General features: G+C 45.6%; 1 protein-coding gene and 1 non-coding gene across 2 annotated transcripts in view; one reads left to right on the plus strand and one right to left on the minus strand.

Annotated features, from left to right (window-relative positions):
* cnn3a (calponin 3, acidic a) overlaps positions 1-16,894 on the minus strand; it is a 94,139-nt gene extending 77,245 nt beyond the window's left edge. The window contains exon 1 of the mRNA XM_072510548.1: positions 16,608-16,894. Coding sequence (XP_072366649.1) covers positions 16,608-16,664 — 57 coding nt within the window. The 5' untranslated portion in view covers positions 16,665-16,894. The remainder of the gene's footprint in view (positions 1-16,607) is intronic.
* On the plus strand, positions 3,815-3,922 carry LOC140427520 (U6 spliceosomal RNA). The gene has a single exon (XR_011948541.1). It is a non-coding gene; the product is annotated as a U6 spliceosomal RNA (small nuclear RNA).
* Positions 16,895-18,712: the final 1,818 nt, after the last annotated feature.

Raw genomic sequence — 18,712 nt, forward strand, 5'->3', positions numbered from 1 at the left:
CTGTTTATACAGCATCTTTAATAGAGAAAAAAATCTCACGGTGTTCCACTGGGTAACCAATAGATGAAAATACTGGGCCAGGAATAGGATGATGGAGGGAGAGGGGGGGGGGGGGGGGGGGGGGGGGGGGGGGGGGAACCAAAAGCCAGAACCAAAAAGCTTGTAACAAAAAAAAAAAAAGCTTAAGAGTTGAGGGGCAAAAAATGGCAAGGAAACTACTGGACACAATTAAATAATATTTACAATTGAGAAAAATGCATCAAATCTCTAAGAATGTTTTAACCAGCATGTAACTCTGAACACTACATGCTATTCAGTGTATCATTTTAGATCTTAGAAGGCCAAGATAATCAGCATGCAACCAATTGACCAACAAGTTATTTCATTTGGCAGCAATTATTCGGATATCAACCTTGGACAAGTTTTTAAAAATGGAAAATACAGAGCCCTGCAGATACAGCAACGGTGAAAGGAAGAGATATGGGAGGAAGGACCCGTTTCTTTATTCAAATTACGCCCTCAGACCTAGATTATGTTTTTTTCCTATTCAGCTACGTTATGGGCGGCAAAGTGGCACAGTGATTAGCACTGCTGCCTCACAGCTCCAGGGACCGGGGTTCAATTCCGGCCTCGGATGACTGTGGAGTTTCCAATTTCATCGGGGTGCTCTGGTTTCCTCCCACAGTCCAAAGATGTGCAGGTTAGGTGGATTGGCCAGTCTAAATTCCATGTCCAAAAAGGTTAGGCGGGGTTACTAGGATAGAGTGGAGGTGTGGGCTTAAGCAGGTGCGCTTTCCAAGGGCCGGTGCAGACTCGCTGGGCCAAATGGCCTCCTTCTGCATTGTAGGGATTCTATGATGACGGGCAAAATAAATTGTGATACACTGTTACAGAGCCTCATTATGTAGCCGGTCTTGCTTCAGTAATGTTTACCTGCAACTATCCCGTTCTTTTTTTATTTTTCCAATTAAGGAGCAATTTAGTGTGGCCAGTCCCCACCTATTCTGCACAATAATTGACAAAGTACATCGACAAGTAATTGGTTACAATGCAGAACAAGGACCAAATAAAACAAATACACTATGAGCAAGAGCAGCATAGGGCGTCGTGAATAGTGTCTTACAGGGAACAGATCAGCCCGAGGGAGTCGTTGAGGAGTCTCGTAGCTGTGGGAAAGAAGCTGTTCCTCGGTCTGAATGTGCGGGTCTTCAGACTTCTGTATCTTCTTCCTGATGAAAGGGTCTGGAAGAGGGCAAGGCCAGGGCGCAAGGGGGTCTCTTGACGATGTTGTTTGCCGTCCTGAGGCAGTGGCAGGTGTAGACAGAATCAATGGTAAGGTGGCAAGCTTGTGATGAGTTGGGCTGAGTTCACCACAGTCTGCAGTTTCTTGTGATCTTGGGAGCAAGCATGTTGCCATACCAAGCTGTGATGCAGCCGGATAGGATGCTCTCTATGGCACATCTGTAGAAGTTTGAGTCAATGCAGACATGCCAAATTTCTTTAGCTCCCATAGGAAGTAGAGATGTTGTTAGGCTTTCTTGACTGTTGCATCAACGAGAGTGGACCAGAACAGACTGTTGGTGATGGTGACCCCAGGAACGTAAAGCTAATCGGCCATTTCCACTTCAGAACCATTGATGCAGACAGGGGCGTGTCGTACTACGCTTCCTGAAGTTGATGATCAGGTCCTTGGTTTTGCTGACATTTAGAGAGGTTTTTTTTTTTGGTACACCATGCAATCAAATGATCTATCTCCCTTCTGTTGTCTGACTCGTTATTGTTTGACATACGGCCCAACCATAGTTGTATCATCTGCAAACTTATAGATCGAATTGGAGTTAAATCTAGCCACACAGTCCTCTGTGTATATATAGAATACAGCAGACGACTGAGCACACATCCTTGCAGGGTCCAGAGTGTGGTGGACTGTTGTGGAGAAGGTGCCGTTACCTATCCTGAAAGATTGAGGTCTGTTGGCGAGGAAGTCCAGGATCCAGCTGCACAGGGAGGGATCAAGTCCAAGATTGCAGAGTTCGGTTATTAGTCTTGTCGGGATAATGGTGTTGAAGGCAGAGCTGTAGTTAATGAATAGCAGTCTGACGTAGGTGTCCTTGTTGTTGAGGTGTTCGAGTATTGATTGTAGGGCCAGGGAAATAGCATCTGTTGTGGACCAGTTGTGGCGATAGGCGAACTGCAATGGATCGACGCCGTCTGGGAGGCTGGCGGTGATCCGTCTCATGACTGGTCGCTCGATGTCAGGGCCACCAGTCGGTAGTAGGTGAGGCACACTACCTTGTTCTTCTTTGGTACTGGTATTATGGTGGTCTTCTTGAAGGAGGTGGGAAGCTTGGAACGGAGAAATGAGGTGTTGAAGATGTCTGCGAATACACTCGCCAGCTGATCTGCACAGGATCGCAGTGCACGCCCAGGGAATCCGTCGCTTCCGTGGGTTCACTTTCAAGAAGGCAGCTCTTACGTCTTGAGGTTGTAATAGTGGGTATGGGCGTGTCCAGGACTGTTGGGGCAGGTGGCACTGATGTACTGGCCGACTTTGTATAACTACATCCACATGTATTCCTAGTCTTTGACCTGCCCTGGTAGCCACAGTATTAATGTGGCTAGTCCAGTTCAGTTTCTGATCAATGGTAACCCCCAGGATGTTGATTGTTGGGGAATTCAGTAATGGTAAGACCATTGAGTGTCAAGGAGCGGTGGTTAGATCTCTCTTGTAGGAAATGGTTATTCATGTCATACAAGTGCCAGGCAATGTAACTTGCCACTTGTCAGCACAGGCCTGGATATTGTCCAGGTCTTATCTGAGGAGTCGCGAATGGTGCTAAACATTGCAGATGCAAACATCCCTGCTTCTGACCTTATGATGGAAGAAAAGTCATTGATGAAGCAGCTGAAGATGGTTGGACCTAGGACAATACCCTGAGGAACTCCTGGAGTTGAGATGATTGACCTCCAACCACAACCATCTTCCTTTGTGCTAGGTATAATTCCAACCAGCAGAGAGTTTCTCCTCCAATTTCCATTGACTCCAGTTTAGCTAGGGCTCCTTAATGCCATACTCAGTCAGATGCTGCTTTGATGTCAAGGGCAGTCACTGTCTCCTCACCTCTGGCAATCAGTTTTTTTGTCCATGTTTGAACTAAGGCTGTAATGAGGTCAGGAGCTGGTGCAACCCAAACTGAGCATCCACGAGCAGGTTATTGCGGAGTTAAGTGCTGCCTGAAAGCACTGTCAATGACTCCTTGTTCAATGGATTACCATCACTAAATCCCCCACAATCAACATCCTGGGGGTTTCCATTGATCAGAAATGGACTAGCCACATTAATACTGTTGCTATTAGAGCAGGTCAAAGGCTAGGAATCCTATGGTGAGTTACACCGCCGCCCCCCCCCCCCCCCCCCCCCCTGCACCAAAGCTTGTCCGTCATCTACAAGGCACAGGCCAAGAGTGTAATGGAATACACTCCATTAGCCTTGATAAGTGCAGCTCCAACAACACTCAAGAGGCTCGACACCATCCAGGACAAAGCCCGCTTGATTGATCCCCTTCCATAAACATTGAAATCCTCTACCACTGACAACAGTGGCAGCCATGTGTACCATCAAGAAGATGCACTGTAGTAACTCACCAAGCAGCAGATACCTGGGAAACCCACCATCTGGGAGGTTCTATTCAAGTCACTTGCCACCCTGACTTGGAAATTTATTGCCGTTCTTTAACTGTCACTGGGGCAACATCCTGAAACACCCTCCCCAACAGCAGTGGGTGTATGCACACATCAAGGACTGCAGCAGTTAGTGCTCGCTTCAGCAGCACATATACTAAAAATTGGAACGATATAGAAAAGATTAGCTTGGGCCCTGCGCATGGATGACACGCAAATTCGTTAAGCGTTTTTATTTTAGAGCAGCAGTGGCAGTGGTTAGCACGGCTGCCTCACGGCGCCGGAGTCCCCGGTTCGATCCCGGCTCTAGGTCACTGTCTGTGTTTGCGTAGGTTTCACCCTCACAAACCAATGATGTGCTGTGTAGGTGGATTGGCAATTTGCCCCTTAATAAAAAAGTGAAATGGCGACTCGAGATTTATAAAAAAACAAAAGGATTGCAGCAGTTCAAGAAGATGACTAACCACGATCTTTTGAAGGGCAACTAGGAACAGGCAATAAAAGCTGGCCTAATCACGGACACCCAAAAAAAAATTGAATGTCAAAGGGTGGTGGTTAGATCCTCTCTTGTAGGAGTTGGTCATTACCTTGCACTTGTGTAGCATGAATGCAACTTGCCACTTGTCAGCCCCAAGCCTGGATATTCTCCAGGTCTTGCTGCATTTGGACACAGGCTGTTTCATTATCTGAGGAGTTGCGAATGGTGACGCCCACATCCTGTAAATGAATGGGGGAAAAAACACTTCATTGAACTAGGGTTGATCCCCAGGCTTGGTGATAATGGTAGAGTGGAGAATATGCCAGGCCACGAGGTAGAGTACAATTCTGCTGCTGATGGCCCACAGCATCTCACAGATGCCCAGTCTGGAGTTGCACAGTGGTAGTACCAATGTGATGGTGGTCAGATTAAACAGCCTATAATTTCCTGTCGTCTGCCCCCCTCCTCCATTCTTAAACAGGGTTGTTACATTAGCCATTTTCCAGTCCTCTGGGACCCTCCCCACCTCCAGTGATTCCTGAAAGATCACCACCAATGCCTCCACAATCTCCTCAGCTATCTCCTTTTAGAATTCTGGGGTGTAGTCCATTCGGTCTAGAACCTCCACAGTGATGGCCACCTCTGCCCCGGATTCTCCTGACGTCCCAGGACTGGATTCTCCGCTCCAGATGGAGTAGTGACCGGCGCCAGGGCGGAGAATCCATTTCCCGCACATGTAATCAGGACCGGTGCCGGTTCCCCGGGGCCTGGCTACGCTATTTATGGGCCGGGGGGGGGGGTCCGTCAGGCACGCGGCCGATCGGGGGCACTATTTATGCGGTCAGAGTCTGCAATGGAGCACGGCGCCGCCGCTGGAGGCCGCCGCCGTGCACATGCACAGCCTCTGACCTGGAAGTATGGGAGCCCATATCTGCAGCTGGAGCTTCACAAAAGCTCCCTGCAGGGCTGTTAATATGTGGCCTTTTGACGCCAGTTTTTCTGGCGTAAAAGACCACAGTTTTCATGACGGCATGTCCCTGAAATGGAGAATCCAGCCCCCTGTATCCCACTAGTGTCTTCCACCGTGAAGACTGATGCAAAGTAACTATTCAGTTCCTCTGCCATTTCTTTGTTTCCTATTACTACTTCTCCAGCATCATTTCCCAGTGGTCCAATGTCTATTCTTGCCTCTCACCTTTTATATATTGAAAAAAACTCTCGCGATCTTCTTTTACGATACTAGCAATCAGATGAGACTTGATCTGTGATAGAGCAGGCTTGACGGGCCAAATGGCCTGATGAAACACTGAATAACAAGGGGCTTGAAAATTCAGACTTGTGATGAATTTGATCATTACCACAGATTCTAACAGCAAGAGAACCACAAGTGTAATCCACTGACTATTCTTCTCCAAATTAGCTTTCTAGCCTGATTCAATTCATGAAAAGCACAAGTTACACACTTGGATGCATCTGGTTCTCATCTCTCAAATTTACCTTCAATGCCAGGCACCTCATACTTCAATATTAAGTGTTCTTTGAGTTTGAGGGGTCAAGTTCGTTTTTGTTAAATAAACTGCAAAAGATGGTCAGAAAGTTCAATTGCTACCTCAAACAAGACAAAAAGACGACAGGCATTTGACATCCATGCTACAAAATACAATCACCACCTATTTTTATGATTTTAAAACAACAGCGTTGAGATCTAATTTCCAATGAGAAGCTCAAGAATGATGGAAATTAAACTCGGGAGTCTCTAACACCATTAATAACATCCATTCACCATTTAGTGTTGAAAAATGATCACTCCTTCACCCAGCTGATTTCATTTCACAAGAACCCAAACACCAGTTTTCCATTTTGCTATTTAGAGCAATATTTTCAGATTCTGTTACAGCCAGTAAGTTTCTGAACCTCTTGTTTCACACTTCATTCCTCATTTCTCAGGGATTTCCAAGTTGTTTTTTCTCTCTCCTTAATTGGAACATTCCCCACTTCCATGGCCAATATCATTTCTTGAATGGTGCAGAGTCAAAGGAATGGAGTGCATCTTTGCAACATCCGCAATTCTGCCTGCCATGTGATATTCTTCCAGTCTGCTGTTGGTAGCATACAGATTTAATTCAGCACCTTTACCAACTTCCCGTCATCACTTGCGACCCTTTTAGCAGGTCTATTAAAATGGTTCATTACGACATGACCAATAACAAAGACATGAAAGTTGCCTGGAAATGTAATAGCCAGAGCTTAATAGAGCGCAGCGCCAAACACAAAATAATTATTTCAATATCATTCCCAAGTGCATTAACACTTCTCGATTATCTAGCAATGATTAGGCGATGAATGGAGGTGGGACAGCGATACAGCCATACCGTCTGCTCATCCAACACAGAAGTAGTAGCACATGACAAAACGATTGACACAAACATCAGAGATAAAATTGCTCGTCACCTATTTCAGCACACTTGCACCTAATATAAAGGGATATCTCAGTTGGCTTGCACGTGGTTCAGAGTTAACACCGACAGCGTGGCCTCCATTTCCATTCCGGCTGAGGTAGACTTGGGGGCAGGGATAAGAGGAAGCTCCCAAGAGTGGAAGGCAATGACAAACCACCACTCACAAAACTGCCAAGAAAACAGCTCAGGCTTAAGCATCAGCAGACAATGAGCCACCTTCCTTTGGACAGAGCATGCATGAACAAGTAATATTTATAAGAGAAATCCTAATGACACGCTATCAGTCATAGCTTCATGGTTACTTGTGCTCAACCCCCAGTTGCAACAATTCCACTCTTTCAACAAAACGATGAGCAACATTCAAGTGTGGATGACGGAAGAGAAGGAGACAGACGCAAAACAATTTTAACCCTTTTTAAAGAATGCTGTACATGCACTTCCGACTTGAACTACTTGGTCCTATTTCCCCCACCCCACCAGCATTTCACTGACCCAACATCACATATCTAAAATAATACTTCAGGCATGTCAGAAAACAATGCCATGCTAAACTTGTGCATGCGTGGCATAGTATTCTAACTGTAAAAGATCCTCTAGACATTAATGATTTATGTGGATGAGCTCTGTAACTTACAACACAGATAGCCAAGCGTCACCAATGTGTTCTAGTTCAGCAATACTCAGCTGAATCAACGAAGCGTACATACCAAATAAACCAGAGAGCAATGGTAATTAAAAAGCTGCTCTTCCTCTTTGTTGTATCCAAACTCATTTCAAAAAGAAACTGCAGTTAAATAAGGGCTTAAATACCAATCACTATTGTTTTGCCTCAAAATGCAAAGCTTTAAAAACAGATGATACCATGGTTCTGTTGCTTACCAGGAGCAAAAATATAATCAAAGCTTGATTTGTCACAACGACATATTCTTTTGATGGCATCTGGCTTCACAAATGACACTACTCAACCAGGCAAGCATCTTTGCCCTCCAGTCATTTTTTTCACCTCTGCTTCTTGGATCAATTTTGCACCTTGTCGATTTCAAAACCATGAATGCGCGAATAGCCTCAAGTCATGTAGTTTGCTGTATTCTAGATCAGGATCTGCTTTTATAACATTCGACCATTCGGAGGACAACCTCAGAGTCACTTTGGAAAATAGATATTAACATTAAAAAAGAGTGATAATTAACTAATTATGTTTTGATGCTGCAGTCCAGAGGAAGTTATAAATATTCCACTGGAGAAAAAAAAAAGTGAAACACACACAATTCAGCTCCCAAGTGTCACTATATTCACATGAAACCCACTTTTGCACAGTCCCAAGTTGAAATATTGGGTATATTTCTTCTATTCTTCACAACAAACTGTTAGGCTGAAAGGGAGATTGGTTACGATGAAACATAACCAACAACTCAGATTGTGGCACCTCAGAGAACTACTTTGTGGTTTTGTGGTTCCCATCATGTGTGCATGCACACAGGAGTCAAAAAGAAAATTGCACATCCATCCATCATCAAGCTGCAACCAGAGTGCCTTAGTTAGTACAGTTTACATTTAACTAGCAGATTAATCTGTACCAACAAGGCTGCTCACTGAACCATAGGTTGGATGCTTCACTAACACCGGGCAGCCAGTGCTGGCAATAAACAGACTTGTATTTTCTGGGAGTTATTTCTGTTGCTGGTAGAACTATTGTCACACAACAATTAACACATGTTATGCCACAGGATGATTTTCTTATAATGAAGGTTCTTATTGGGATAGAAGGAATCATCTCACAGCCTGGTGAAGTGAAATGTTCACCAATACTCACCCAACTTTCATATATAAGTTTGCTTTCAATGATGAAAAGAAGCAACTCTATTTACAATGACTAGTTATATTTTCAGTCAAAATATAATTCCGCAATTTAACGTGCCTGTTTTTTTTTTTTAATTAGTTCTTTGGATATGAGCATTGCTGGCTCGGCCAACATTAGTCGCCCTCGAGAAGGTGGTGCCGACCTGCTTGTCGAACTGTTGCAGTCAGTGTGATGTAGGTACACCCACAATGCTGTCAAAGAGGAAGAAGTTTTGCCGAGGTCAATTCCATGGTCCATCTAGTTTTATTATTATTCAACTTTTGTTGTGGCAGTTTGTTACAACTGGAGTGGCTTAAGCCATTTCAGGGGGCAGTTTAATAGACAACCACATTGTTATGAGTTCGAAGTCACATGTAGGCCAGACCAGGTTAAACCAGTTTTCCTCCGACAAATAATGAACCAGGTCGTTTTTACAACAATCCAGTAATTATGAGACCAGCATTTTATTTCAAATTTATTAATTGAATTCCCCCAGCTGCCATGAATGTTGAACTCATCTCCCAGAGTCAATCCAGTAAAATGATCACTTATGCTACCATCCCCTAAAGTATACGTTATGCATGTATAAAAACATGTGAGGGCAGGAGAAGTAATGTTTTGCACAAAGCTTGTACTCTGAAAGCCAACCTATAAATATTTTACATTAGCAATCAGTACAACAGCAGCAAATGCAAGCTCAATGCTACTCAGCACACTTCATTACACCCTGAAGTAGTAACACAATCAGAACTTAAACAGAGTATATATTTTTACAACGTACTGTAAGAGTTCAGTGACTTTAGTCTCCTCTTCTTCAATAATGAATGTAGTAGCAGATAAAAACTCATTATGAATGAAGCCATCGTTCAGCTCTGAATTTAATAATTACTGAAGGTTTACCATGTGACAATCGCAGCCTGTGATAAGTAGAAGAGGGCACCCTTCAAAGTCTCACCTCCTCCGTTTCACCCAAGGAGATTACAAATAAAAAAGGAAAGCATTGTCCTTTTATATTATTTATCAGCAAGTTATTACAATCCTTAGAACAGTTTCGATACACAGGCCCAAAAAAATATCTTGGACAAAAAACAGCTCAAAGCAGAAAAAGTAAACATTTAAATCAGTACGTGAGCTCTTAATTGAAGTTTGCATCTCACTGTATTTTTGGCAAAACACAACCAACTTCTTTCCTTTGCACTCTGCACGCAATATAACTCACCAAAAAGGCCTACAAGCAAATGTAACGCCTACACTCCCACAACCGATCTTTCCACATAGCTGAATAAGTGGGATGGGATTTCTAAACTGGCTGAAGATGTCAGCTGCATGAACTCAAGATAAATATTGCCATAACATCAGTAACATTCGACAACATAATGGAGAGAGACTTAGAAGGCAACACAGCCTCTTAAATTCTAATCTTTCAAAACTAGCTGCACTTTGCCCCACTGGGTTAGACCCTGGGAATCTTACATATTTAAAATTACAATACATAACAAGATGGAATGCAAAATCCTCGTGCAACAACAATGGGAGCTGAAGTTACGTGAGCCCAACCAAGTTCTAATTAGTGGAAGCCAGGCTGTATAAACAAAAAATCCTGGAGATTTTGTACATGCTCCAATCAACAGATTTCAGTTCTTTTTTGACAATGGGAGGTGTAGTAGCAGGGTATGTTGCAAGGCTTGATGAAATAGATCTGACTTGCTTAACTAAATAAGTCACCACCAAGAGATTTGAGACTGGCTGCTACACCCTCCCCATTTTATGCCCAAGTGTCTCTAAACGGTTCAGCCACTTCATCCATTCTTAGTATCGGCGTAAAAAAAGTGAGAAGGCAGTGCGCTAAAGTGGAACTGAACCTCAGCACAGGCTGAAAGGGAAACAGTCACCTTACTGTACAGTCTTGTCCTTGCACGGTATTGGTTTAGCACTATGGGACCCAAATAAAAGGATTTAGTGGCAATTGCAGAAGTTCAGGAATCATTGGGGGTGGGGGTTATCAAAATGCTACTAAACTAATCCGAAACCCATCATTCCGAATACTGTTTTTGAAGTTTCTTGTTACACCCCCTAGAGCAAGGTTAGAAATTACCAGCGGCAACGCGGACTTATCCTACTGTTGGCTTTCATCCTCATATCGAAACAGGATCATGTATGTATTAAGCTTTCATTCCCTAATATCATCAATCTAGTTTCAGGTTTTGATCTCAAAATGACAATATATTGTTGAAGTGTCTAGAAAAAGCTCTTGACACAGGCATTTAAGCCTTGGTCAGAAGATGTCAGTCTGTAAACCTTAACCTGATGTGATACCTTGCACCACTGACGTAAGGCTTTTATAACGAAGAGCGCTTCACAGCAACGCTATCAAACACAATGTGCCTCAGAGCCTCACAAGGAGACATCAGGGAAGATGATCAAAAAGCTTGGTCAAAGAGGTAGGTTTTAAGGAGTGTCTCAAAAGGAGAGATAGCTAGGCAGAAGAGGTTAGGGAGCGAATTCCAGAGCTCAAGGCTTGTCCACAACAGTACAGCTTTAAAAACTGGGGACGCGCAAGAGACCACAACTGGAGAACAGAATTCTGGGTGGGCTGAAACAGAGAGGGCGAGACCACAGGGGAACCTCAAAACAAAAATGAGAATTTCAAAAACCTCGTCATGGTTTAAATCTGAAGCGGACAGGTCAATAAGCACAGACGTGAACGGGACTTGGCAAAAATTAGGACATGGGACATCATTTTGGATCGCCTCCAGTTTGCAGAGGGTAGAATGTGCGAGACCAACCAGGAGTGCATTGAGAATTGTCAAGTCTAGAGAAAGCGAAGGCAGGGAAGAGGCTTCAGCTGAGCCGAGGCAGGATGCAGTAGGACGATGTTACAGAATTGGAAACAGTCTCAGTGATGGTATAGATGCGTGGTCAAAGCTTTATCTTCGGATCAAATATGACACCAAATTTTCAAACACCCTGGTTCAACTTCAAAAATTGCTCGAGAGAGAGATGGAGTCAGTTGCTAGAGAATAGAATCTGTGAGGAGGACTGAAGACAATGGCTTTGTCATACCCATTACTTAGTTGCAGGAAATGTTGATCATCCAATCTTGGATGTTGGACATTCTGCTGCCTAAGATTTTAGGGAGAGCAGACAGACCGAGAGATGTGGCACCAAGTGTTGGATGTTGTCAACGTACATCTGGAAGCTGTTGCTGTCGAGGGGGCATGAGGATGAGAATTAGGAAATGGACAAAATCATTTGGGAAGAGAAGCCACTGGAGGTGATTCTCTGATAACCAGGCCAAAGGCTGCAAATGCATAAAGAGGGCAAGGAGCTTACCTGGGTCAGGCACAGAGAATGTCATTTGCAACTTTGACAAGAGCCGTTTTGGCAGTGCAGCAGGGGTAGAAATCTGATTGCAGGGTTGAATCCCCTCTCAAGAAAGACAGGCATGAAGGAGATAAAATATTCAAAATTTCTGTGGCAGGAAGGTTGGAAATGGAGTCATAATTTGCAAGGATGAAGGGTGTCAGGAAGTAGATCTGAAGGAGAGAACTGCCAACATAATCAGCTAATATGGGAGCCCGGAAGAGAGGTTAGGTGGTCAGTAGTTTAGTTGAAGTGTATTGAGGGACCAGGAGGTGGATCGCATGGGCAAGATGAGCTTGAAACAGGTATGTGGGGAAATGGAGAGAAACTAGAGAAAGATACAAGTGTGTGGGTAGGGCAAGAGGGGTACGTTAGGGAAAGCTTGGTCAGGTGAATACTGGAAAAGGACAGAAATGTTAAGATACAGCTGATCGGATGGTCTTAATCATAGTGCCAAAGTCCATGAGCTCGTCACCTTGGGGGTGGAGATGAAGAGAGAGAGAAAGGACGGGTGTTAAACGTTGCACTTTTGCAGCCAAAAGCTCTTGTGCTTTTCTGCATTTCACAACGGTAAGAGGTTGTGAAATGCATTTTATATTATTTTGTGGAACAATTAATTAATTCTCTATCGGGAAGAAAAAAAGTGAACTAGATTCGACGGTGGAATCAGGAGGTTAGTTTGTTTCAACGGTAAGAAGTCTATTCCGTTTCCAAACTGGAGATTAAAATCAAGTGATTGGTTCTATTGCAAATGTTTAGGTAACTCAATTATTCTGCCCCGGCATATGGGCCAACATTTGTCACCCATCCCTAACTGTGTTGAACAGAGTGGTTTGCTAGACCATTTCAGAGAGCAGTTAAGAGTCAATCATATTCCTCATTGCACTGAGAACCTGGGTTCAATCCTGTCCCCAGGTCACTCACTGTCGATGTGGAGCTTGCACATTCTTCCCGTGTTTGCGTGGGTCTCTGCCACAACCCAAAGATGTGGTGAGGTGAATTGGCCACGCTAAATGGCCCCTTATTGGAATATATATATATTTTTTTTTTAAAGCCATTGCTCGACAAGTCCAAGAGACAGCTCTCCCAATTTTGGCTATACTGTTAAGCGGCATTTGAACAAGTATTCAAAAACAGCCATCCATTCCAGCAAAGGCAGGAACAGCCAAGGACAATTTTCTCCCAAACTATTCATCAGATGCCACCAACACATCACATGCAGCCCCTCTCGTTATGTCCCAGAGAGTAATTACTTTTCACAGGTCCAAGTATATTTATATTGCCCTGGGATTGAAAAGGAATTTTTGACAATTTCAGTTTTATAACGTGGCCTCACAATCTTCCCAGATATTGAAAGGCCAGCACAATAAAGGCTATACCTTATTTCATACCTCCACCCTCCAAAATGCCTGAGAGAAATAGTTTGGTGGAAGAGAACAAAAAGGAAAATTTTATGAACCAGAACAGTCTTCTCTGTATATCTTGGGGACACTCTCAACCAAAGTATTTAATGACAGAGAAAGTGAACCCAGAAGAGTATGCACACGTGTTAGGTCACATGGCTCAGTCATTTTAATTTGGTGAATGGATCAGTGAAAATAGTAAATTTAGTACAGACCTGTTCAGTAAATATGTGATAAACCACCAGTTGGGATAGACCCTTGATGGATCTGAGCAAGTTGAAATGCTGGAGTGATAAAACTCCTTTTGATCTCCCCTGCTGTCCTAATTCAGTGATTAGCACTGATGCTTCAGAGTGACAGGGTACCAGGTTCGATTCCCGGCTTGGGTCACTCTGTGCAGAGTGTGCAGAGTCTGTACGTTTCCCCGTGTCTGCATGGGTTTCCTCCTTCAAGTACCGAAACACAGTCAGGTGAATTGGACATTCTGAATTCTCCCTGTGTACCTGAACAGGCGCCGGGGTGTGGCGACTAGGGGCTTTTCGCAGTAGCTTCATTGCAGTGTTAATGTAAGCCTACTTGTGACAATAAAGATCATATTTGATCATTTGTTGTGGCGTGACATGCTCAGAGACGTCAAAAGGCACTTGAGGATCACACGCTCCCTTTAAAGAGATATAGGGATTGCCCGGTATCGCTTACACATCATGTACACAACAAACAGCATCAGAGAGTGTCTAATTAATCACTCTGCTCTCATTAGCAAAATGAACATGAAATGAAAAGAAAATCACGTGTCACAAGTAGGCTTCAAATGAAGTTACTGTGAAAAGCCCCTAGTCGCCACATTCCGGCACCTGTTCGGGGAGGCTGGTACAGAAATTGAACCGTGCTGCTCGCCTGCCTTGATCTGCTTTCGAAGCCAGCTATTTAGCCCTGTGCTAAACGTGTGAGCAATGGGACCTATGGAACAGATACTGTGTGAGCCAGCCCCACTCATATTGGTGGCCGAGGGACTCGGTTGCAGGGAGTCATCATGAACCACTGGGGAAATTTTCTGCAGGCTGCTGTGATTTGCAACTGGAATGCATCTAAAATGATAAGAGGTAGATAGAGCAAGAAACAGGAGAGGGGAGAGGCAGTATTGTAATTCTGAAGTGCTGACTCATTCATTGTCCCATTGTTCTTGCAAGCCAAACGCTTCAGACAATAGACCACTTGCAAAACACAGTGCTGGCTGCACACCTTGGGACAATACATTACAGCCGGCAGCAACCTGGGACAATACATTACAGCCGGCAGCAACCTGGGACAATACATTACAGCCAGCAGTAACCTGGGACAATACATTACAGCCAGCAGCAACCTGGGGCAATACATTACAGCCAGCAGCAACCTGGGACAATACATTACAGCCGGCAGCAACCTGGGACAATACATTACAGCCAGCAGCAACCTGGGACAATACATTACAGCCAGCAGCAACCTGGGACAAGACATTACAGCCAGCAGTAACCTGGGACAATACATTACAGCCAGCAGCAACCTGGGACAATACATTACAGCCAGCAGCAACCTGGGACAAGACATTACAGCCGGCAGCAACCTGGGACAATACATTACAGCCAGCAGCAACCTGGGACAATACATTACAGCCAGCAGCAACCTGGGACAATACATTACAGCCGGCAGCAACCTGGGACAATACATTACAGCCAGCAGTAACCTGGGACAATACATTACAGCCAGCAGCAACCTGGGACAATACATTACAGCCAGCAGCAACCTGGGACAAGACATTACAGCCGGCAGCAACCTGGGACAATACATTACAGCCAGCAGCAACCTGGGACAATACATTACAGCCGGCAGTAACCTGGGACAATACATTACAGCCAGCAGTAACCTGGGACAATACATTACAGCCAGCAGCAACCTGGGACAATACATTACAGCCAGCAGTAACCTGGGACAATACATTACAGCCAGCAGTAACCTGGGACAATACATTACAGCCAGCAGTAACCTGGGACAAGACATTACAGCCAGCAGCAACCTGGGACAATACATTACAGCCGGCAGCAACCTGGGACAATACATTACAGCCAGCAGTAACCTGGGACAATACATTACAGCCGGCAGTAACCTGGGACAATACATTACAGCCAGCAATAACCTGGGACAATACATTACAGCCGGCAGCAACCTGGGACAATACATTACAGCCAGCAATAACCTGGGACAATACATTACAGCCAGCAGCAACCTGGGACAATACATTACAGCCGGCAGTAACCTGGGACAATACATTACAGCCGGCAGCAACCTGGGACAATACATTACAGCCGGCAGCAACCTGGGACAATACATTACAGCCGGCAGTAACCTGGGACAATACATTACAGCCAGCAGCAACCTGGGACAATACATTACAGCCAGCAGTAACCTGGGACAATACATTACAGCCAGCAGTAACCTGGGACAATACATTACAGCCAGCAATAACCTGGGACAATACATTACAGCCGGCAGTAACCTGGGACAATACATTACAGCCGGCAGTAACCTGGGACAATACATTACAGCCAGCAGTAACCTGGGACAATACATTACAGCCAGCAGTAACCTGGGACAATACATTACAGCCAGCAGTAACCTGGGACAATACATTACAGCCAGCAGCAACCTGGGACAATACATTACAGCCAGCAATAACCTGGGTCAGTCTTTTTTTAATAAGCGTAGATCCCATTTTAACTTAAGTTTCGTCGAAGACAGCGGGTGGCCGGCTTCGCATTTTCAAAATCGGGGGATTGCGGCGTCGAATTCTGAAGCCAGACTTCAGCCAAATACTGACTTTTATTAAATAGCTTCAAGCTGCTCCCTGCCGACTGACACAAGAGCAAATCCGACACCGCCCCACCCAACCCCCCCAAAAAAAAGCAATCACAAAGATTTTTTTTTAAACTCCCCATTCAAACGGCACAATTCTTTCTACGCAGCTCAGCGCCTCTTTTTCTCTCCTCCTCCCAACTCTTTCCACTGGTTTTGCGGAATAAAGACCGAACAAAAGTCACGTCGACGGATTCGGTCCCCGAGGAATTGGCTGCAAGGATAGAAAAAACATCAAACAGGAGCTCCCGGCGCCCTCAGACAATAAGAGCTGAGAGACCCCGGGACTCGCCTCCTCTTCCCCCCCAACCCACCGTAACCGGACCCCACCACCACACAAAATAAATTAGACAAAAACAAAAGGAATCACTTCGAACGACCGTTATCTTCCGCCGGCGGTTTATTTTTTAAACTATGTTTTTTGGGGGTATCCCGTCACAAACAAAGTTGTGAGGAGAGCCGCCGATTGCCCGTCTCCTTTGTTAAATTATTACCTTGTTTCGCACTTCGGCGGTGAGCCCGTACACGGGACCTTTGTTGAAGTGAGCCATGGTGTGAAGGGCGGCGCCTTATCCGCGGTCCGGCCGGTGGAAGGCGGCGTCTCGCTCTCGCTCTCTCTCTCTCTCTCTCGCGCGCGCGCGGTTCCCGCTCCAACGTCCCAGAGCCGCCCCGGGTGGAAAGCTGCGTGTCTGCGTCTCGCTCGCTGTGTCTCCCGGTCCAACGTTCCAAAGCCTCTCTCGCGCGCTCCCTCCTCGTGCAGGCAGCCTGCCCCCCTCGCCCAGCGCAATATGCAAAATCGCCCGGCTTTGAGCCACCGCCATTGGAGCAGCCGCCCGACCAATCGGCGTCCCGGCCTTTGTCCCCCCCCCCCCCTCCTCCTCCCCCTCCTCCTCCCCCTCCTCTGGGACATCCTTGAGAAGAAGCAATCCCCAAAGAGGAGTCAGGTCGGAGTTGTGTGTGCAAGCTGGTGTTGTGAGACTTCTTACTGTGTGCGTGGGACCAGGGTGCGAGTCAGCCAGTCCATCCATCTCATTGAGCATCCAGGGGACGGGCTACCTGCCCAAACGAAAGTAGACAATAGAACATACAGTGCAGAAGGAGGTCATTCGGCCCATCAAGTCTGCACCGACCCACTTCAGCCCTCGCTTCAACCTTATCCCCTTAACCCAGTAACCCCTCCTAACACTTTTGGACACTAAAGGCAATTTATCATGGCCAATCCACCTAACCTTAACGTCTTTGGACTGTGGGAGGAACCCGGAGCACCTGGAGGAAACCCATGCAGACACGGGGAGAACGTGCAGTCTCCGCACAGACAGTGACCCAGCAGGGAATCGAACCTGGGACCTGGCGCTGTGAAGCCACAGTGCTAACCACAATGCTACCCAGGGCTTGCAAGATTGAACCAGGGCAACCAAGATAGAGGCAGGGCAAGCAAGATTGAGCCAGGACAAGCAAGATAGAGCCAGGGCAAGCAAAATAGAGCCAGGGCTTGCAAGGTAGAGCCAGGGCAAGCAAGCCCCCTGACCCGAGACTTGGGAGCGCGGGGGGATGGGCAAACCAAGCCCCCGCCCCCAAACTCTGGACAGTTAAAGGATTACATCCCGCCCCCCCCCCCCCCAGTTCAGGATGCTCCCAAGAGAAAAAACTTTTATTGTTTAGGAATCCTATTCCAGTTAGATCTTTGGTCCCGGGGGCTTTGTCCCACTGACAACATCCACTGGGTTGTCTGATTTCCGCGTGGCAATCGGAACAGAATTTTCAGGGAGAACAAACAGTAAAATGCCGCAAAAACCCAGCAGGTCTGGCAGCATCTGTGCAGAAAGAAACAGAATTCATGTTTTGAGTCTGCACAATTTTTCAGAACTAAACAGGGAGAAATGTGTTGGATTATATACTGTGCAGCAGCTGGAGCAGAATGGAATGTCAGTTGAGTGGTGGGAGCTAGAAGATATTGCACCAAAGGTGGGCAACACGGTGGCACAGTGGTTAGCACTGCCGCCTCACAGCACAATGGACCCAGGTTCAATTCCAGCCTCGGGTGACTCTGTGGAGTTTGTACGTCCCACCCGTGTCTGCGTGGGTTTCCTCTTGGTGCTCCAGTTTCTTCCCACAGTAAATTCTATGATTCTATGTGCAGGTTAGATGGATTGGTCATGCTAAATTGCTTGTAGTGTGCAGAAGGATAGGTGGGGTTACAGGGATAGGTTGGGGAGTGGGCCTTGGTGGGCTGATTGTTCGGAGGGTCAGTGTAGACGTGATTGGCCAAATGGCCTCCTTCTGCACTGTAGTGATTCTGTGATTCTATGATTCAATTTTTGAGTCTTGAGGGTTGTAATGTGCCTAATTGGAAGATGAGGTGCTGTTCCTCCAGTTTGGGTTGGGCTTGGAGCAGGCCATAGATGGAGACGTGGACACAAGAGCAAGATGTTGAGTTGGAAAGACAAGCGACAGGAAAGTTAGAGTCACGCTTGCGGGCTGGGTGAAGGTCTTCCCCCTCTCCCCATCTGTAATTTCATCTGTTCAAAGCTTACTGTATCTAACATTCCCAAATAAATTCCAAGTCATTTCTTTTATCTATAATAAATGTTGAAAATGA

Source organism: Scyliorhinus torazame, chromosome 7 (assembly GCF_047496885.1).
Source record: "Scyliorhinus torazame isolate Kashiwa2021f chromosome 7, sScyTor2.1, whole genome shotgun sequence".
Taxonomy (NCBI): Eukaryota; Metazoa; Chordata; class Chondrichthyes; order Carcharhiniformes; family Scyliorhinidae; genus Scyliorhinus; species Scyliorhinus torazame.